This window comes from Zingiber officinale, chromosome 2B (assembly GCF_018446385.1).
Source record: "Zingiber officinale cultivar Zhangliang chromosome 2B, Zo_v1.1, whole genome shotgun sequence".
Classification (NCBI taxonomy): Eukaryota; Viridiplantae; Streptophyta; class Magnoliopsida; order Zingiberales; family Zingiberaceae; genus Zingiber; species Zingiber officinale.
In genome coordinates, this window is record NC_055989.1 from 118138363 (window position 1) to 118160828 (window position 22466).

The 22466-nt window shown below is 35.0% G+C and overlaps 1 protein-coding gene across 1 annotated transcript; it reads left to right on the plus strand.

The window, feature by feature from the left end:
• The first annotated feature begins 969 nt into the window (after positions 1 to 969).
• On the plus strand, positions 970 to 20326 carry LOC122046912 (BRAP2 RING ZnF UBP domain-containing protein 1-like). The gene is made up of 12 exons (XM_042607868.1): positions 970 to 1274; positions 1348 to 1460; positions 1569 to 1674; positions 1761 to 1875; positions 3864 to 3961; positions 16406 to 16512; positions 16664 to 16913; positions 17040 to 17093; positions 17194 to 17337; positions 17449 to 17513; positions 19748 to 19802; positions 19894 to 20326. The coding sequence occupies exons 1-12, from the start codon at positions 1023 to 1025 to the stop codon at positions 20047 to 20049; spliced, it is 1515 nt and encodes a 504-aa protein (XP_042463802.1). The 5' UTR covers positions 970 to 1022; the 3' UTR covers positions 20050 to 20326.
• Positions 20327 to 22466: the final 2140 nt, after the last annotated feature.

The window sequence follows — 22466 nt, forward strand, 5'->3', positions numbered from 1 at the left end:
GCCTTACATTACACATCTCCATGTTAGCATGTTGTGTGTAGGGTTGTAAACGAGTCGAGCCGAATCGAGCTTTGGGGTGTTCAAGCTTGTTTGATAAGATAACAGAGCCGAGCCGAGCCGAGCTTAAAATGAACCAAGCTTTTGAAATGAGTGTTCAAGCTTGACTTGGTTTATTTTTTATGAGCTTGAGCTTGTTTGAAGCTTGGCTTGAGCTTGGTTCGTTTAGATGTTATCAAGCTCTCAATTCAAAAAAAAAAAATGTGGAACCGCCACATCAACGACCCCCCTAGAGCCGGTCCCACGGATATGGAGGGAGGTAAATGCAGGCTTGGCTTGAGCATGATTCGAGCTTGACTTGAGCTTAGTTTGAGCTTAGCTTGAGCTTGGTTTGTTTAGATGTTATCAAGCTCTCAATTCAAGCTTGTTTGATTATTTGAAACTTTTAATTGTTTGATTGATTATTAAGATTGATAATTTAAATTTATTTATTTATTTTATTTTATTTTATTGTTTATTTAGCATATTGAAAAGAGTTTTATTAATAAATATGGTTCGTGAACATTGTTCACGAACGTTGTTCACGAACGTTGTTCAAGCTTGTTTGTTTAATTAATCTTATATATATTGAACGAACATAAACAAGCTCTTACCAAGCCGAACACCAAGCTTGTTCACGAATGCTTGGTTCATTTACAGCCCTAGTTGTGTGGTATATTTTCTAGTTTTGTTTTGCATGAGAATTTATGAAAAATATATAATAACACTAAAAAAAAATTATTTTCAAAAATATAAAAAGAGAAACACCTCTCTTTAGTTCCATTGGTGGTGGATGGTAAAATATTTAAGGAAATAAATAATCAGATGAGAGTTCGAATTTCAATCATAAGTTAAAACGGGTGAATTAAGAGAAACTCGGTCAGAACCTCTGAATTAAATATATTCTGAGAATTTTAGGGCTATTAAAGAAAGAATGACGAACGGTAACGTTATTCACCATTGGCATTCATTCACCGGCGCAAGAAATGTTCAGCGTCCGAATCCACTCTCTCGACGACCCCGGCTCTGCGCCTATTCGATCTTCGTCCGATCTCATCGATGACTGCGTCGGCGATCCCCAAGAAGCCGTCGGTACCAGTTGGAGCTCTAAGCCAAACCCTAAGGTCCAGCTCCTCCGCGGCATCGTTCATCTCTACCGCACCCTCTCGCCACCACTTTCAACCTCTTCTTCCTCCTCCTCGACAACCCCCCAAGTTTCTTCCGAATCCACCCTCCCGGTACATTTCTCTCTCTCTTTCCTACCGTCTCTCTCTAAGCCTGCTTACTTCTATGGTTCCATCTCTCTCGTAGCCCGTACGCGGCACACTTATCTTGATTCTTGCCGTGCCATGTCACGTCTCCCTGGAGGATCTCTTTCAATTTTGCGGCTCCATTGATCGATCCTCCATCATCCAAGTCATTAGGTACTCAATTGAAGTTGAAGTGAATGAAGAAGAGTTGGGAGGATTCAAACTTATTTGCTTCTCTTCGTCGAAATTAAATTTTAGGTTTTTGATATAGTGGCTTTGCAGGAACGATGCATTTGAAGATAGGTACAGTGTGCTCGTGAAGTTTGATGATCAAAATAGCACAGATCAATTTTATCTTGATGCTAATGGATGGCGTTTTTCTGCAGAGGTGAAGTTGTATCTTAAACTTAGCTACTTCATCTAAGTGTCACTGTTTTTGGTACCCTAAACATCTGATCCTTGTTGGCATTGTAGGGAGAGGTTTGCCACCTTCTGTTTATAAATTCCGTAGAGTTCACTGATCACATGAAGATTGCAGGAACTCCACCAAGTGGATCAACAGAGTTGCCTACATGCCCTGTTTGTATAGGTGATATTTTGGTTTTAGAGTGCTTCGGTTATTCACTTTATATACCAGACTCTTCAAGTTCTTCTAGTTCATGGGTGCCTTTCTTTTGAAAAAAAATTGGAAATTCTCCTCCACAGTAAGTTCATAGATTCAATTTTTGTTTTTGTTAGTCTTTGTTGGTTCCTTAACCTCATGGACAATTACTAGATGATAATTTGAAACTCTGAAAATCAATTATGTACAAACTTTTTATTTTGGAAATTATTATGAAAGAACAAGTAACTGATTTTATTTGTCAATATTATTTCATATAAAATCTCAAGGGAAAAAATCAAAAGGGCATCCCGAATTAAACAAATCATCAAAAGGCCACCCCACCAAATATTTTATCCCAAGAATACTCATAGTTCCAGCACTATTGTAGAAGCTACGATTAGCTGCTACAACGTGTAGAAGCTACTAAGCAGCTTCTACAACGTGTAACACTTAATATAATACTGTTGTGGTATTTAGTAGCTACTTGGTAGCTTTTACATGTTGTAGCAGCTACTAGATAGCTGCTACAATTGTTTTCAAGTGATTTTGATCAATTTAAAATAATTTAATAAAGTTTAAACAATTTTTACTAAGTTGGTAAAGATAATTTTGATATAATAGCGATCAGAGTTTATGATTTAGGTTTAAAGTTTTAGTGAAATAGTTAATTTTTTATATTGTAGCAGCTACCAAATAACTTCGACATGCTATAGCAGCTATCGAATAGCTTCTATATATTGTGGCTAAACCATAAATCTTAAAATTTTAAACCCTAAATCCTAAACTTTGAATACTGAAAGAGTTGATTTTTCTTGTTGTAACAACTACCAAGTAGTAATCAAACACTGTTGTAGCTATTGAGTAGCTTTTACACACTGTGACTAAACATTAAATCTTAAAATCTTAAACCTTAAATCCTAAAATCTGAATACTATTATATCAAAATATTTTTTACCAACTTGGTTAAAATTATTTAAACTTCATCAAAAATACTTTAAATTAATCAGAATCATTTTAAAATAGCAACTACTTAGTAATTTTTACACGTTGTAGCAGCTATAGAGTAGCTTCTACACGTTGTAGCAGTTATAGAATAACTTCTACACATTGTAGAAGCTAGTTATAGGTGCTATAATAACTTTGGAAGTAAGGAACAACGTTGTAGCAGTTACCAAATAGTTGCTACACACATAAGAGGTATTTTTGGGATAAAGCATCTGATGGGACACCCTTTTGCATTTTTTTGAAAAAGGGGTGCCCTTTTGATGATTTGTATAATTTGGGACACCCTTTTGATTTTTACCCAAATCTTAATACTGCAAATTCCTTAACAACACTCAGCAACCAAAATCCCTTAACAAATTCTTTTGTGAAATCAAACTTTCCTCCAAAACATCAGTATACTTGGCACTCATCGGTAACATGTAGAGATAAAATAATGCAAGATGAAAATGAGAGGTAATTAAAAAGATTGTCATTCTCTTCCTCCTTGCCTCAGCTAAATTACTTTCAGAATCACTTGCAGGTTGGTGATGAAAATTAGAGTAGCTGTTTGTAATCCAAAAGTTCATGTGCTTGAGGGACAAAGTTATTTCTGCTCTCCTAACACATTGATTGTGCCTTTGAGTTTTTTTTAAAGTGTGCCTCACTGTTTTTTATGCCCCTAATTGAATTTGTGTTGCCTCAAGTTTTAAATGCTCACTTGTTCTTCAGATGCCCTCATCTGCATTTAATTGTCCAAGAAAAACACTAAATGTCTATTTATTTTCTCAGAAAGCTTGTAGTTTGTTGATGTTTTTGTCACAAATTAGAGTTTTGCACAAATCTTTTTGTACTCCTAAAGTGATAGATATATTGACTAGCCAATTTTAACAATTATTATACTAGATTTTGTATCCTGAAGTTAAAGTTACCTACTAACTTATGTTTTGCTAGTTTTGATTTTATTTTTTGATTTTGCATATTTTTTCTAGAGAGATTAGACCAAGACATCAGTGGAATTATTGCAACAACTTGTGACCACTCTTTTCAATGCTCTTGCATTTCAAAGTGGGTTAATTCCTCATGTTCAGTAAGTTCTTCCTGCATACTAATTGGTCTTCAGTTATTAGTTCTTTGAATACAAATCTCAGTAATGAGTTGGTATGGGCTTTATCTTTATTTCTACTAATTATTAGGTTGCACATATTCTTGTAGTTTCTTAGGTATTACAATTAGGTTTTTCTCCATAGGAAAATGTGTACTAGTCCTTATGGCCAAGCTGAAATTTTATTGATTTTGAGTACGGATTTTGTTTTATTGGAAGTATGTGTAGAATTGCTGCAACAAGATTATTGCATGATGAACAATTGAGTTATGTTGCATTTGACTTATCACTTTCCTGTGATATTCACTATTTAACACTAGTTTATCAGAGCAAATCTTATAGTTATGCACAAGTTAAGGTACAGAGATATATATGTTTACATCAGTTTTTTACAAATATACTCAGCTTCAAAGGGAATTCGGTAAAGAAATCATTTAAAGCTTTAGTTCACAATCACTAACAATGAGACAAAGACTTTGATAATGAGCTAATCACTGAATCGACAAATATTCACCTATATAATGCAATTATTCAATGACTCACAGCTAGGGATGCATCAGGCACAAGGGGAGTTAATAGCAACCATGATGATTTGAGGTTCTAGAGGGGACATTTCTAGTTGTTCTAACATTTAGCACATTATAAGACCAATAATACAAAGGTTGATGCTTGCTTAAAAATTGATACAATAACATCTAGAGAAAGTATTTGTAGAGGATGCTCTAGTTCAGAGTACTAAGTTGAAAGTAAGTGTAGGAGTGCATATACCAGATGTAAGAGATTTGTGATTGTTTGTAGCATGGGAAGTTGACTAAAGGAAAAGGGCCAAACTTATTGCAAAACTATATAGATCCCATCTATATACATTTATCAATGGAATTATATATAAAAGCCATTTCCCGCCTTAGCTGATGTGCTTTCATTCAGAAGAGAGTCTTTTAGTGTGGGGTAAAGTTCACGAAGACATGTATGGTAATCACATCATAATAGCAAAGGTTAGCCGTTATAATGATCTTAGTGGATACTACTGCTTAGACTAAGAAAGAGGGCGGCTGACTTTTGCACCATCTAGGCAGAAGAAATTTTGAGAGTACTTTGGTTTTATTGGACTACCTTAAGGTCCACGATTCGGGAATTGCCATTCAACTTGGTTTTTGAATCATAAGTAGTCATTCAAATTAAAGTAGTAGCTTTATCTCATAAAATGGTGAATTTTGCACAATAAGAGGTAGATTAGAGATTGAGTGAATTTGGATCTCTTCAAGTTAGATTGTGATCGCACTTAGTGTTGTTGTCGTATAATGTAAATATAAGCTTGGCTGATGTCTGTCCCAAGTCTGAATGAAAAAGGGGGTTGTATTAGGTTGTCAGCCAACGTCGAACACAGGTGAATGTTCTATGAATGGATCTATCAAACTATTGTACGTATATTAGGTTCTCGAAAGGAATGCGTTGCATGGTCCGATTGTAACGTTTGAGAAAGAACCACTGCATCTTCATGAGAGCTTGAGTGTAGTGTTAAATATTTAAGAGTTTTCACATATTAGGTTGGATAAGAACAAACATTATAGGAATATCGATTGTCTTAGATTTGAAACATGAAATATATAAACACTCATTAGTAAAACAAACTAACAATGAAGGTAGTAAATATGATGATTAGGAGAAGAATTAATATTTTGTATTTACAAGAAATAAAATGGGTAGGAGAGAAGATAAAGATGTTGGAGAACTCAAGTTTTAAGTTATGATATACAAGGAGTAAAACAAAAAATATTGTATGTATTGTTATAGGTAAGTTCGTTAAATGATTAAGTAGGAGTAGCTAGAAAGGAGATAAGATTATAAATCTCAAGCTAGTGGTGACAAAAAAAAAACTATTAATGCATCAAATATAGATTTTGGAAAGACCTAAATGAGGTAGTACAGAAAAATTATGTCATACTAAATGATTTTAATAGGAAGAAATCTAAATGGACTAAGAAATGAGGAATTTGATAGACTGCATTAGGGATATGATTTTGGAATAAAAAATGAAAGAGGAAAAATTATATTTGATTTTGCAATAGCATATAAACTTATAAATGCTAATACGTTTTTCAAGAAAAGAGAAGAACACTTGGTTATGTTCAAAAGTGGGAATAATAAGTCGCAAATTGACTTTTTTATAGTTAGAAAGAAAGATAGAAAAAGTTATAAAGATTGCAAATCATCTTTAGAGAAAACTTAACCATCCATGGTTAGTCGTATTCGATATGCACCTCAAGTATAATATCAATAAAAGGAAAACATACATGACTCCTAGAATCAAGTGGTGAAAGTTAAAGGACGGAAAATAAAGTATATTTAAAGAGAGGGTAGGAGTACAACTATTAGGAGAAATATACGGCGACTTAAATACAACATCAGATAAGATGGTATTAAAGTTGAAGATGGTAGCCAAGAGCGTACTTTGTAAGTCAAAAGGACGTGCACTACTTAGTAAAGAATCTTAGTGGTGGAATAAGAAAGTATAGAAGAAAGTGAAGGCAAAACGAACAATTTAAAAGTTATTATACAGTTGCAAGAACGAAGAAAATTTAAAAAAGTATGCAATAGCCAAGAAAGTGGTGGATGAAGCAAAGAATGAAACTTTTGAATATTTATATCGACAATTAGATCAAAAAGGAGAAAAAGATATTTATAGAATAGATAAAGCAAAAGAGAAGACAAGAGATCTTATCAAATAAGATGCATTAAAGATGAATGCAATATGACACTAGTGAATGATGATGAAATAAAAGAGTGATGGAAAATGTACTTTCATCAACTTTTGAATGAACGTTTAAATGATCAACTTAACTTAGGTAATTTAAGTAGGTCATATGAATATAGAAATTTAAATTTTTATCATAGAATTCAAACTTCCAGAGTAGAATATACTTTAAATGAGATGCAAAATAGAAAAATAGTTGAACAGTTGATATTCTGATAGAGGTATAGAAGTGCCTAGGAAGCAAGATATTGAATGACTTATAAAATTATTTAATCTGATATTGAAAATGAAAAAACTGCCTTATCAATAAAGGATAAGTACTCTATCCCCTATATAAAAATAAAGGAGATGTACAAAATTGTGCGAATCATAGGGATATTAAGTTAATGAGTCATACCATGAAACTTTAGTAAAATAATAGAAAAAAACTAAGGAAAGAAACCACGGTGACAAAAAATCAATTTGGATTTATGCTTGGAAGGTAGACAATAGAATTATATATCTTCTTAGACAACTAATTGAAAAGTATCGGAAACAAAACAAGACTTACATATGATATTCGTCGACCTACAAAAAAAAGTTTATAATAAAGTCTTGAGAAAAGTTGTGGAAAATTCTAGAAAAAAAGATGTTAGTGTAGCGTATAATGAAATAATTATGGACAAATTAACTGAAGTGTTTCTTATAAAGGTAGAGTTACATCAACTATCAACTTTAAATCTCTAATTTTTTATGCTAATCATGGATGAACTCACTTGACACATCAAGATATGTTACTATTGTGCATATTGTTTGCAGATGATGATATTATTTTGGTAGATGAAACACATGAAAGAGTAAATCCTAAATTTGAATCTTGATGGGAAACACATGAACTGAATGATTTTAGGTTTAGTAAAGGTAGGATATTTGAAATTTAAGTTTAACAATATTAGACTTAATAAGACAATTGCTAAGATAGGATTGACAAACTAGCTTTAAGTATTTAGTATCATATGTGCAACAACATAGAGGGGTTGAGAGATCTTACATAGAATACAAGCAAAATTGTTAAAATGGATGAGAGCATCAGATGTTCTTTGTGATCATAAAGTACCTTTAAAACTTAAAGGGTGAATCATTTATGTAATATAATGGAGGGGTTGAGAGATGTCTTACATAAAGTACAAGCAGGATGATTAAAATGGAAAAGAGTGTTAGGTATTCTTGGTGATCATAAAGTACCTCTAAAATTTAAAAAATTACAAAACAACAATTAGAGATGCTATGATATATGAAGTTGAATGTTGGGTTGTGACTCGAACACATGAGCAGAAGATGAGAGTCATAGAAATGAGGATGTTAAGGTGGATGTGTAGACATAGAAGGATGGATAGAATGAGAAAATGATAACATTAGAGAGAAAGTTAGGCTTGCACCCATTGGGAAAAAATTTTGAGAGACAAGTTTAAGATGGTACAGATGAGGTACTTAGATGATCAATAAATGCTCCAATAGGCAATGTGAAATTATGACAAATACGCACATTAAACGAGGAAAAGGAAGATTAAAGAAGGCTTGGTTAGCAACTATTAAAATTTATTTGAATATAGATAATGATTTAGTAAGGGATAGAGTTCAATTACATAAAAGATCCATATAGTCGATTCCACCTAGTGGGATAAGATTTGATTGTTATTGTAGACTTTGGCATATCAAAATTGAATGTTTCAAGTACAACATTCAGCACAAAGAAGAATGTAGGCAAGTCGAATACGGAATAGGAGAAGATGATGCATAACTAGGAGGGTCTATATCTTTGAGAGTGGAGATTCAGCTAGGAAACTTCAAGCTAGTAGAATGGAAGGGAAGAAAATTTTTGTCAATTTGAGGAAGTTTTTCATTAGGATTAATTTGGCATTAGGGCCTAAGTTGAGATTGTTGCTTTTATAGTAGCTTTAGGTTCCAATTTTAAAATGTAACCTTTGTATAAGCTAAAAGTAATGAACATTTTGCATATGAGTTGGATCTCTTTGAGTTAGATCGGGATCACACTTGGTGCTGTTGCCGTATAATGCAATATAAGAAATTTGTGGCAAGGGTTTATAATTGCAGGCCCACACTGATTGATATACACTTTTGCTAATGTTGAATGAGGCTTTGGCATATCAAAATTGAATGTTTTAGGTAGAACACTCACAAAGAAGAATGTAGCCAAGTTGGTTACGAAATAGGGGAAGATGACGCTTAACTAGGATGGTCCATATCTTTGAGAGTGGAGGTTCAACTAGGAACCTTCAAGCTAGTAAAATGGAAGGAAAGGAGATCCTCAAAAATCTTGCCAATGAGGAAGTTCTTCATTTAGGGTCAATTTGACATTTGGCCCTAAGATGGGATTTTTTTTTCTGCTTTTATAGTAGCTTTCTTTTCTAATTTTAAAATGTAACCTTTGTATAAGCTAGATGTAATGGAAATTTTGCATTTGAAGAAATATGTTCAATTAAAATATCATGAGGTGACTTAAGTTTCTTTTATTGTTAAGGATGGATAAATAGAAAGTTTGAATAGTTGAGATGGTTCTTGCATCGAGAGTTCTGATCAAGCGAACTAAGAGGTGAGCTAACCTAGGGTGAATTCACAGGTAAAGTTGAATTTAGGCTGCGAAGTGCTAAAGTTATAACCACCAAAGAGGCACTTTGAGGAAAGGACCTCAATCCTTAGAGTTGGAAAGAAGCCAAAGATCAAAGAGGCATTCTAAAGAAAAAGATACAAATCCTTTAGTTGAAATAAAAAACCTAAAGAGGTGTATTGAAAGCAAAAGATATCAACCTTCATAAGATTAAAAGTTTTAAGAAATGCTTTAAAAAAAATGACATAAATGCTCAGATTTAAAGTGAAGCTAAATATCCAAAGTGGTGCATCGAAAGAAAAGAACATATGTTTTTTAAATCTAGGAAGACCAAGGGTCTCAAAAGGCATCTTAAGAAATTGCGCATAAGTTCTCAGACCCCTAATCAAGCAAACACACAGTAATACCAACTAGGGTGAGTGACGAGTCAGAGTAACTGGACACATGAGCAAGTAGAGAGAACTGTTGCAACAGGAAACAAATTGATTCTTTGATGATTATGTGACACGTGGAAATGTGTCAAAGTGAGTCTTTAGAACCTACAAAACGAGGGGAATTTCAGCCATTAAGAATTCTGGGATTATGTGATAGACAATAAAGTATTCTCCGACTTGGACATCCTATGATCTCACTTCCACCATTTGCCTTACATTTCCTCATCCCGATTGTAACCCCTCAACCTCCTCACCTCAGATCCCTATAGTCATTCACCCCTTTACCAAAATTCCTCAATAACTAGTAAACCAAGCTTTGACCGAACCACTTGCAGTTTGTGTGAGTTGAACGCAACACATTCCAATCTCATTAGCCTCAGCTCAACTTAGGCTAGTTTAGGTAAATACGGCTCTACCTAACCACAATTGGATTGATACCTGCCCAACTTAAATTCCTCTAACTCTATACTGAATCACAGTCAGAGTTATGATTTACACAGCTAACAAACTTTTATAATCTGTTATAATACCATGATAGATATTACTATTTAGCACTAGTTAATTAGAGCAGATTTGATAGTTAGATACATATAAGTTAAGGTATAGGGATATAAGTTTGTGACTTCTATCTTCAGAAACTGTTGCTAGGACGTTTACACTTCTATCTTAGTGATATTATTACAATTTTAGTGGATGATAAGTTATAGACCACATCAACAATTTAATTTCCATCTTCACATGCCTAAATTAAGTTTTTTCTCTTGTTTTTAGCATATTTTCTTTGGCCAACCTTTTAGAATGCACACCTCCTAGGTGTAAGAGGGTTGAGTTGTGTAAACATGTATTCTACGAGAGGTGGCGTTCAGATTGTGCAAGTGATAATCATAAAGCATGATGAAGTTTGAAGCTTCAGTTTCTAAGCATGTCCAAGTTCTTGGAACCTCATTCTTAAGGTGGTAAAGGCATGCTAAATGCAGAGGCCGATTCAGATTGGCAGCCACAACAAGGCATTAAAACATATCAATTAGATTGACTAAATTTAGATTAGTACTCTATTAGGATAAATTTCATTTGATTAATTTTAAAAAACAATACTAAAATTTTGGACAAAAATAATTAAAGAATTAAAAAATTTTAGAACAATATTACAATACTAAAACTTTGGCGGTTTCTAGTTGGTCAATGTGCAGAAAAAAAATCATTGGGTGATGCTCAGAATTTAGTCTTCATATGCACATGCAATCACATTTTCCTTTTTTCCTTTTAATGAATCACCTAAACCAAGTAATTGTTATTTCTTCTGGCATCGGCAATCCTTAACTTTTATTGATTCTCTTTTGGGGTTCTTTCATCATCTTTTTTGTGATAAGATACAAGAATCCTAGTTTATCTTTCTTTTGCAAAGCATTGAAGTTTATCTCCATCTTCACAATTCTATGATAATTGTGATATCTTCGGTTTAAGGGGGAAACAAAACTTATTTTCTTTTGAAGATTTGAAAATGCATAAACTCAATCCATTGATTGCATGTGCTTAATCTTCTGAATTGGACATGAACAATATCTTTTTGTGCAACTTACTGGGACTTTTTTTGGGTCTATTTTGTATGACAAGTTGAACAATAATAGGAATTTTTCTTGCGCAGGATAGGAAGTGCTTTGAGACTCATACTTTCAACCTTGGTTCTTCTTTGGCAATTATATATTTAGGAGTGTACTATTATTGAAGATGATTATTATTGTTTATCTTTAATCTAGTGCAAGTATAATGAATCAACACACTAAAGGAAAGAGACACCTTTGTTGAAAATGATATGATATTTATATGAATGATATTTAATGACTTAGCGGATCACATAGTGGGATAAGACTTGGTTGTTGTGTTGTTTCTATTTGATGACTTAGAATTAAAAAGAGGACATGGATTGATTACTAACTAGGTATCTTAGCGGTAATAGAGGAGCTCCAAATTATATTCTAACTCCTAAATCAACTACTAAAGCAAACTAATGGATGATTGCTTGGGTTAAATGAGAGTGACACTTTTATAATGGTGATTGGACTTATTGAAAAAGAGTACCAAGAGGTACATCACATCTTGAAGGTTTTTTTATAAGCAATACATGTTTTGCTAATTTTTATTTAATATTATTATGTGACAGTATTATGCCTTTTTTAATAATTATTATTAAGTAAATTTTTTAATAATCACCTCATATGCATTACCCACTTGCATATCCTATCCAATGATCTAATATCGTATTGCTTGCGCATTTGCCTTTTGAAACATTGCTAATGATAATCAATCTAGTGAATAGTTTATATAGGCAATTGTGTGTGTTGATGACATTGATGATTTAACAGTTAATGCATAAATTTATCGAATCTTTATAAGATTTCTTGGATTTATCCAAACTTTAAAGAAGGTTCATATCTATACTATTGTTTCTAAAGAATATCAAAACCTATCCTTCATTTGAATTCAATCTAACTCCTACAAAAATGTGATATGGCGATGATGTCACCTTGTGCCACGTTAGCAATAAACAGGCATGACATTGAATGTGAATAAACACTAATCTTAGTCTTAACTTAAACTTTAAATTTGTCAATCTCTGCCTATCCCTTCCCACTCTATTCTTGTGCCAAAGATTTCGTGCAATTTGCCTTCAACTGCAACCTGCTATTACTGTCTGCCATCTTTCTTATCCCATGCAACTCGTACTCCGCCCTCTAACCGTATCCCCATCACGATCCCTATCACAAAGCCTACTGCCCCCTATTAAATACTTGGCGGCCTATGCTGCTGTGTATTGGTAGAACTATGATGGCCTAATGGTTGCCAGAGCTATTGCACCAGCATAAACCCAGTTGGGAGGATGATCCTCGTGATGCGACATTAAGCACTGCCTCTAGTGAAGGTGAGGGCTCAGTAGCCTGAGTCAGCATGGAGACGATGTCAATGGTGGAAAGTTTGGAAAGCAGAGGCTATGCCTCATCTATTTCTCAGCTTATCTTGACTCTATCATTGGAGCCCTAATCCGATTCTTACTCTTCATGGACAATCCTATCTTTTGTCGCCCCCTCTCGCTTTCCCTCTTTGCTCAATCTACTGACCTTGTCTTCTCCACGTCCCCTTTGTCCTCCCTCTAATGATTCTTCTCACCAAGATCGTTTCTAAGTCTAATCCTTTTCATACCACATCTATTCCATCTTCCCTTGCCAGGACACCCACGCCACTCACCTCATCTTCTTTGCTCACCTCAACCTTCCTTGTCCCCTAACCACTATTATGGTCACCATTCACGTCGCTAATCCGTGTGACCAAATTGTGGGTGAGGCCTACTTGATGCGTTCTAGTATTCTATTGGATGCACCATGGAGGAGTTACTGATGGATTGTCCCATCCTGCCCTACCTTTTTGCCTTTGTGGTTGGGCGTGCGGGACCTTACACTTGCGTTTATGTTAAGGGTGGAGCAACACTTCTCAATATTGTTTCTAGAAAGTTTGTTGGCACTGAAGAAATGATTAATCTTAGGGTTGATAAAATAGAAACATAGCAAGGAAAGGAGGGTGATAGAAATGGCCTAATCTTAGGGTTGATAAAAGAGAAAAATAGCGAGGAAAGGAGGGTAATAGAAATGTGGTGGTCTGGTGGAGGACAAAGGATGTTATGGTCGTTGGTGGATTTTGACGAGGAGAGAGAGAGAGGAAATAATAAAATAAGGATGGTAGCATTGGTATCTATGTGTGTTGATTGTCGATATGGCAAAATGTGATATCATCACCATGTCATGTAGTTTAATGGGATAGATAGACTTTAAACGGAGGTTTGAATTGATATACTTTAGAAATGATAGGGTGAATACAAAACTTTTTAAAAGTTTAGATATATTTGAAAATAATTAATGGCTATATAGAAATTGAATCTATGGATCTTTAGTGCATTCAATTTATTGGAAAACAAGAAATTTGTTAGTCCAAATGGAGATAGTGACGTGAACATATGTGCTAGAGGTGGAGAGTGTAAACAACATGCCTGTAAATAAAAATAATCTTTTCTCTTCTGGTGATCTCAATGTCACAAAACAATGTTAGTAGCGGAAAACATAAATAAAACAAGCACATACCACAACACATTGACAGAGGCAATTTAATGTAGTTCAGTAACTCCCAGGCTTCTAGTCTATGACCTATGATCCTTTAGGTGGATTGCTCCTGGAATCCTCTTTCTCCTCTTTGGTAAAATGCTAGAAATGGAGAAAACTCTTACAGAATTCTAGGGTTTTACATATGGCTCAACAAAATAACAATGGAAAACAATGTAATAATCAATCTGTTGTACTTTCTTCGTGGCCTTTGAGAATCCCTTTCAAAGTCTCCTCCATACAATGAAATCTTGACACAGTCATGCTGACATGGCACTGATCAGTCCACTGAGACATCTCCAACGGTCCAACAGTTGACTAATACACTCGATTCTCGCGGCTCGTGATCAATTCCTACTTCATGAGTCGATTAATAACCAACCACAACTGATACTCAACTATTAGTTGATTGTGTTGATTGAATCTCAAGACTTGCGATCGATTTCTATAATTCCTCTGATGACACTTGCATCAGTCGACTAATCACAAATCGTCAATTGATTGGGCCAACAGAAACACAATACAAAATATTTTTTAGTCAATTGCACTAGTTGATTGGGCCATCAATTTATAGGTGCAGTCAGTCCACTACACAATCAGAAACAAACATACAGTTTCTTAGTGGACTGCTCCAGTCGAGTGCCCCCAGTTGAGTGCCCCAGTTAACTGCTAGTTTTACTTCAACCTATCTAATGGATGAGTGTGCCTTAGTTGAGTTCTACACATACCCAAGTACAATTTCACTCAACTCTCAGCTTACCAGCAACTGTCTTCTGCTACACCAGCAATTGGCTTCCGCCACGAGATCTTCTCCCGTCAAACTTCTCGATCGTCGAATGCACGGTGCCCTCCGAGTCCCTTTCCATATTATCTTCCTTGCTCTGCTTATAAGTGTGTCTCTAATAATCTTCCGCTAAGCTTCTTATCCCTTTGATGCACTGAACCCTCTAGCTTCCTACCTGTGTCTTCCTTCTCGCTCCACTTGCATACTTTGCTTCCAGGCACAACTACCTTTAACACTTTCATCCTATGGTTCCTTGGGTGTAACATACCATCCTTCGCCAATCTTCCATGAAAATTGAGTCATTGGGTACTCCATATGTGTAATACCTAAGTCTGTGCACATTTAAACACACAAACGCATAGCAACCTCCGATGCTCTCATCCTTTGGTTTGTTCCTTAGGTGTTCTATACCGTCCTTCTCCGATCTTCTATGAACCAAGCAAGGTCTAACTTAAATTCTTTGCCTAAACATCAAAACTTGTAGTTGCACTAGACTACTTGGGGACTGAAAGTCACAACAAAATCGATGTAATGGTTAAAGGAATAGCCAATTAATTTATTTGCATTGATTAGGGTCTATCTATTTTGTGGAAAATATTTCATCAGAAAATGTTTTCTGGGTTTTCCATTGTTTGTCTTCACGAAAAATAACAGTCAAAACAATATAATTTTTTTGCTTAGTCAATGGAAAATGTAGGCATTCAAAGGGAAAACCACTTTCGCTTGAAACATTCACAACTTCCCCACATGAACAACAATCTTCCCTACTTTTCCACTCCTCTCACAAGCAAACAGCAGCTCCCAATCTAGCACCAAGATGGAGTGTTGTTATTTACCGTTGCCTACAAAGACCAAGCTGCCATTGTCTGTGCCGTTGTCATGGAGATTGTTGTCTGTCCTTGCTTCAATATTGGGTTGAGCTTGGAAAGGAAGAGAAGGAGAGGAATATGAACAATGTTTCCTTGTATATTTGCTCAATAAGGGAAAATTTAGATTTTTGTTGTAAATGTTTTCTTGGAAAGTTTTTTAGATGCACATTATTTTATGGGAAACACAAGGACGTTCATTTACTAAAGGATATGGAAAAGTTAAAGCATCTTTTTGTTTACATTCACACATTTGGTGGATTTGCAAGTTCAAATTTTTGGACTCTTCAAGAGTTACAACTAGGAGACGATTTAATTGTTTTTAGCTTAAGAAAAGGAAAGTGAAAGGCGCACTCTGATGCTTCATGTATCTCTATCACATGCTAACTCCACTTCTTTTAGGTTCCATGCCTTGCGATGAAGATCCTAATTTCGATATTGTATATACATGTCTGCTATTTTGCTGTTACTTTTTTTGTTTTTTGTTTGTTGGTTTTCCATTGGTAAGGAGAAGAGGAGCCTTGGCGCAACGGTGAAGTTGTTGTCGTGTGGCCTAGAGGTCACGAGTTTGAGTCTCAGAAACAACCTCCTATAAAACAAGGTAAGACTACATACAATAGACCCTTCTCCCAGACCCACATTTGTCAGAGCTTCGTGCACAGGTCTATCCTTTTTCTATTGGCAAGCAACATTGAGCAAGAATTCTGTGTTTTTCCAAGTGTTGATTTTTAATAATCAAAAGAATTCCTTTTACTTGTATTTAATGTTTGTGTCCAGTGATATTAATTTTCTTTTTAGGATGAAAATTAATTAAATTTATCTTTAAATTTTCAGGTTTGTCATTTTTGTCAGAAGCATTCAGATAAGCCAACATGCTCAATTTGTGGAACACCAGAAAACCTTTGGATATGTGTCATCTGTGGTTTTGTTGGATGTGGAAGGTATAAATCGGCCATGATGCGGCTGATCTCTGTCATCATGTCCAGATTGTTCTTTTTACCAAGCTAGTATATGTTTGAATTGTTGTTTTCATGCCATTGTATTCTCTTTTACCAAGAAAATGTGTGAACTGTATTTCCCATGCTATCATAGATACGAAGAAGGCCATGGTATTAGACACTGGAAAGATACTCAACATTGTTATTCTCTTGATATGGAAACACAAAGAGTGTGGGATTATGTTGGTGATAACTATGTTCATCGGCTAAATCAATCCAGAAGTGACAATAAGCTTGCCAAACTGAATTCCAATAGTAGACTGTCAGGCAAAAAATGCATCCACTGTGGATGCAGTGATGATGTTGGAATTAGTGAAGCTATATTAAGCAGCAAAGTCCAAATGGTGAGTGTTTGCCTTCACTGTTTAATTCAGTATGATAGTATGCACAATTTGTAATGTGAAATGCTTTTATTATTCTTGTATAGTAATTCAACAATGTGCTTCATCTTAATGTAAAACATGCTACAGATTGTTGATGAGTACGAACATCTACTAGCTAGTCAACTTGAAAGCCAAAAGCAGGTACTTCATCTGTCGAATTAACCCTCTATTTTTCCTTTTTTTTTTCCTAGAAAGATTGCTTAAGGTTTTCTTTTGTTTCTGCTTTATTTTATTTTTGCAGTATTATGAAGCGATAGTTCAAAAGGAAAAGGAAAACAAGAAGAAGTACATTGCTGATGCCATTGAAAAGGCTGTAAGTTTAAAGCTGCAAGATATGCAACATAATATTCATGATGTTACCAAGGAGAAGAAAGTGGCTGCTGATGTAAGCTATTTCACACTTTTATTTTGTTATGCAAAGCATATTATTTTGCATCATTCAATTTTCCTTTCTGTTTCATTGTACTCCAACTTGTTTTCATTTTTCTTGCTTTAGATTAATGCAAATCTCATGAAGAATCAGAAGCTTTGGCAAGAAAAGATCAAGGAAATTGAAGAAAGGTATAACAGTAACTTGGGTTGATGATTTCTTTTAATTACCATGCTCATTCTTCAAGTCAGATATCAACTAATTGTCAAAATTCGGAAACTATGGCCTGCTGACTGCCCTTTAATATTTACTTCTGTACTAATCCTTTTTGCTGCTGATCATCCATTAGTTGCAACATCCACATCATTATCATCATCAAAATATGTAAGTCCCAACTATTTGGAATGGGATTGAAAATGTATGACTAGATCACTAGTAATATCTAAGTAACCCAACTAAATTTATATTGTATTAATTAAAGTTTTTTTAGTCTCTTTTGCCCCTTATGAACTCGCACTTTTGTGCTAATTGATTCAATTAACCCAACTAAAAAAATCTATGCTCCCTTTAAACACGTCCATACCATCTCTACCTATTTCTCCCTTCACAATTACACTAGCTACACTCAAATAGTAAACTCCTTATGTCTATCTTAACATTCTTATTTATGTTATATTAAAATTTTGTACAATTTCTTAATCATACTATTACTCAAATTCTGAAAGTATGACAATTCATACCATAATCTTTTAAAATTTTCTTTTTTAATTAAAGTGGCACATGATGATTACATAAAACTTTAGAAGTTCCTCTTTATTTCAACACCCTATGGTCCATTTGGTTTTTAAGATTAGCTATTCTGTTCCCTTTGATTTCATGGATTATAAGTATGTCTATGCTTTAGATTAGAAAATTAACAAGGAACATCGGTTCGTTGAATTGTGATTTCTCAACCTTTTTGGCTTTTCCCTCTTCTATTCTAAAAAATCAATATTCTTCTATTTCATTATTGTAAGAATATCTATTTTCATTCTTATTTAATTGTTCAAATAATATATATTATGAACAAGTAAAGCAGACTATGTGGTTTGGGGCCCAGGGATAAGGTAAATTGAATGGACTGAACATGCAAGTCTGGTGGATTGGATGGGTTGGATGGAGTAAGCTGGGTTGAATTGAAGAGATCCAACATCTCGGGTCGACTAACTGTGCTAAATGGATGGGCAAGCTGGTTAGGTTGGTTGTGGGTGAGGCCAATTGAGCTAGGCTAAATGGTTTGATCAGTTGGGTTGAGCGAGATAGGCGGGTTGGGCATGCCAGTCTAGATTAAATGGATCAATTGACTTGGGTTTGATCGGTTGGACCAAGTGGGGGTAACGAGCTTGAACATGAACAAAACCTTTCTTGTATGGATATCTTAACATTATGAAAATCATTTCTCATCTTTTGCATATAACATTCATAATAAGTCAAACAATACAAATTCAAATGAAGCATCTATTTTATTCAACTAAGGGAAAAAGCATCCTTATGGTCCTTGTCCATTCTAATGATTCCATTATCAATTTATTCCAAAAACTAAAAATCATTAACGATATTATCATCAATTTGAATTAGTTCCATGTCCTTATTAAATAATAGATAACAATATTTAAAATTTTTATAGGTGTCTCATGTCCATCAATCTTAATTATTTTCTTGATTCCTTTTTAAAAATATCTTTTGTATTATTCAGCTTTTAGCTCTACTTCAAACCATTGGTTCCTCAGATTTGCTCTATATTTCAGTTTGAGAGTTTAATCTTTTTGTACCTTTCAATTATCAAAATATCATCCTAAAATAACATGCCCTTGTATAACATAACATAATAACTTAGTTCTAACATTGGTTTAAATAGGCTTTTTTCCTACTTTAGATAAGATGCATTTGGTAATACTAAGTTGCATTAGTTACCAACTATTTGTCGTGGGCACGTGAATCTTATCCTCAATTGAACTTTTTGCAAATTTTGCTGTGAAAGAACTTTAACTTCTTGGAATCTGTCAATTTATTTATCATGGAGCTAACATCCTATTAATATAGAAAATATTAAGTCTTTACTCCTATCATCAGCATGATCCGAATATTTGTGGCTACGTGGAACTTATTCTCCATTGGTGATAAGATCTTCGATTTCTTGGTAACTAAAGATCCGTTTTTAGTTTTCAGTGATGAATTTATTACACTATGAACTATTTATTAGCGTGGACCCAAGTCTTATTCGAATTGGAATATTTTACTTGGGGTTAGTCTTAGATACTGTTTGTTATTGATTCTTGTTTACTGCTAGTGCATCTGTACTTGAAGTTGCAGTTTGCTCGATGAACATCAAATTCCTTTTTCACTCATTATAACTTGTCACACAAAATCAATTCTTATACTTCAGGGAGAGAAGAACTTTAAGAATAAAGGATGAAAATATCCGTGATCTAGAAGATCAGGTATTATATACATTTTCCCTTCTTTGGCGACAGGATTAACCTTAATAGGCGTCCAAGTTCTTGTTTGTATTAATCGATTGATTCTTTGCAGATAAGGGATTATATGGTTTTCATTAAGGCCAAAGAGGCACTTAAAGTGGCTGAGGCAGATGATATCCGAGGGGGTACGGTGCTGCCAGTTCCTCTGCTGCAGGCTTCTTCAGCCAAAACCAAACGATCATCAAAGATAAATAGGAGGCAAAAGTAAAAGTTCCCGATGCGACCAGCATATTGCATTCTCATGTGGAATCAAGTCACGGGAACGATATAAAGTTTTCCATCAAAAAAATCCTTTTTTTTTGTGTATAAATGTGCCTGGTTAGTCAGTGTAGTTCCATGAAGATCGTTCCAGATTTTAGATCAGATGTGAATGCAGTTGGATAGTTCTGGAACAAGATTGTTCACGACCATCTGAATTATTCCCCCTGCTGTGAAGTTGGGTTGCACACTTAAAAATGAAATGTTCATAAAACCTTACATCGCCAGTGTTCTTATGTGAAGCAGCCTAATCGGCATCTCTATCAAACTTTTCTTTCATGCCTAATTATAGCCGACCAAGATTTATATCTGCAAGAGGCAGAAAAATCCACCGCTGGAGCAGTTGCTACTGCTGCAAGAGATAGATTGCTAGCTCCAGTAGAGCCTCTGATACAAGTCACCACCAGAGCCTCTTGAGCTACTAAAGCCTATAGAGAAAAGTCAATGTCAGAGATAAAATCTATCACTGTGGATACGATTTCCATCAATGGCAACGAAGATGAAGATGTTGATGTTGGAGAAATCTCCTCTCCAAGTTGCTGAGACCTCAAAGTGCATTATGATTTTTGACAAAAAGTCACCGATTGGCAAAGAGGCCTATGAAGCAAGGAAATTTGAAATTGAGAGAATGAGGGGAGAGCAAGAAATTCAAAGGAGGTAACCTACAATCAATTTGAGGCCTCCTGATGTATTAGTGACTTTGGAATTTTTTTTTTTTAAAGTCACTAATGGGCTAGAGGCCTCACGGAATTATGGTGTGGGGATAATGAGGGGATTGAAATAAATGCAAAAGAGGTCATCGATAGTCAATTTGAGGTTTTTATACGCATCACTGACTTTTGACAAAAAGTCAGTGATGAGCAAAGTGGTATGATGAGTAGGGAAATTTAGCATGGGTATAATGAAGGGAGTGCATGGAATACAAAGGAGACGATCTGTAATCAATCTAGGCCTCCAAATGCATTTGTGACTTTTAGCAAAAACAAAAGTAATGATGGGCATAGAGACCTCAAAAGAAAGGAAATTGAGCATTGGGAGAACGAGGGGAGAGCAAGTTAAGTAATGATGGCAATCTAAATTCAATCTGGCCTCCAAATGCATTAATGACTTTTGGCAAAAAAAAGTCATGATGTTAGTACTCTTCCCCTTTGCATTTAAGGCAACAAAAGATTTTGATGAGATTGACAAAGTTTAAGTTAGATTTGTGTTTATCTAACATGCGTGCTAAGTGCTAAGTGCTAAGTTGTGCAGGATCTACCAAGTATAGTTGCCGTAACCAAGGGTTATGATGGCTTGAGGTCCATGAGTTCAAAGAAGGATGACACATTCGAGAGACTGCGGGATGAGGGGCATTAGAGTATAGAAAATCGAAGAGATAAACTACATGAAGGATAACATGGCAAATCAAGGGCTTGTTGTATTTGAGGGAGTTGTGAAGACCTCAAGGTTTAGAAAAACTCCACGTGACATGTGAGTGGAGTGAACTATATACAAGGTATGAAGGATTGACAACTTAGGTGGACTTAACCTTAGATGTGTAGGATTGGTGAGATTGATAGAGGGGGTGAATATTGACTCATCGCTTTTCTTCTTTTCGTCGTTCGTTTGTTCTTTCTATAAAGGTATTGCAGCAGAATACGAAATAATATAAGATAAAACACAAGATAGAAAACATGCGGGATTTACTTAGTTCCCAACTTCCAGGGTCAATACGTTCAAGGCCTAAGTCAAAGAGGTATCCATCCACTAGTGGTCTCCTTTCTGAAACTTTTCTGAAGATGGAGAAACTCATCGTACAATTCAAGAACAAACACAAAGAGTATAAAACAAAGTACAAGCTTGTAAATTAAACTAAAACAAACACTGTGATCCTATTTGGAAGTCCCGAGTGCAACGTACTCCTCCTAAAGCTTCCTTTATTGTAGGAGCTTCTCCTTGCTATCTTTTCTTTCGAGCACATAGAGAAAGTAGTAGAAGAGTTGATGTTTGGCTCTATTTCCGAGGCCTTCTTTTATAAGCCTCGTTTGGTCTATTGATAAACCTTATTAGTATACCAATCCTGGATAAACTTGATCCCCACGACCGAGTTTATCATAATCTACGATCTCATCATTATGAAGTTTATTGGTCTACCGATCCTTGGGATCGATCTACCAAACCAAGTGCCACATCATCAATCTGAGTCTGAACCTGGTCACCCGAACCTGATTGGTCGACTGATCCTTGGGATTGGTCAACCGAACCATTCGGTCTACCGATCCTTGGGATCAGTCGACTGAATCGACTTGTTTTTGATTTGACCCAAGTCAAGTCCAATTCTCCATACTTGGTCTAGTAGCGTCTGGTTTACATCTGTCTACTTCTTCA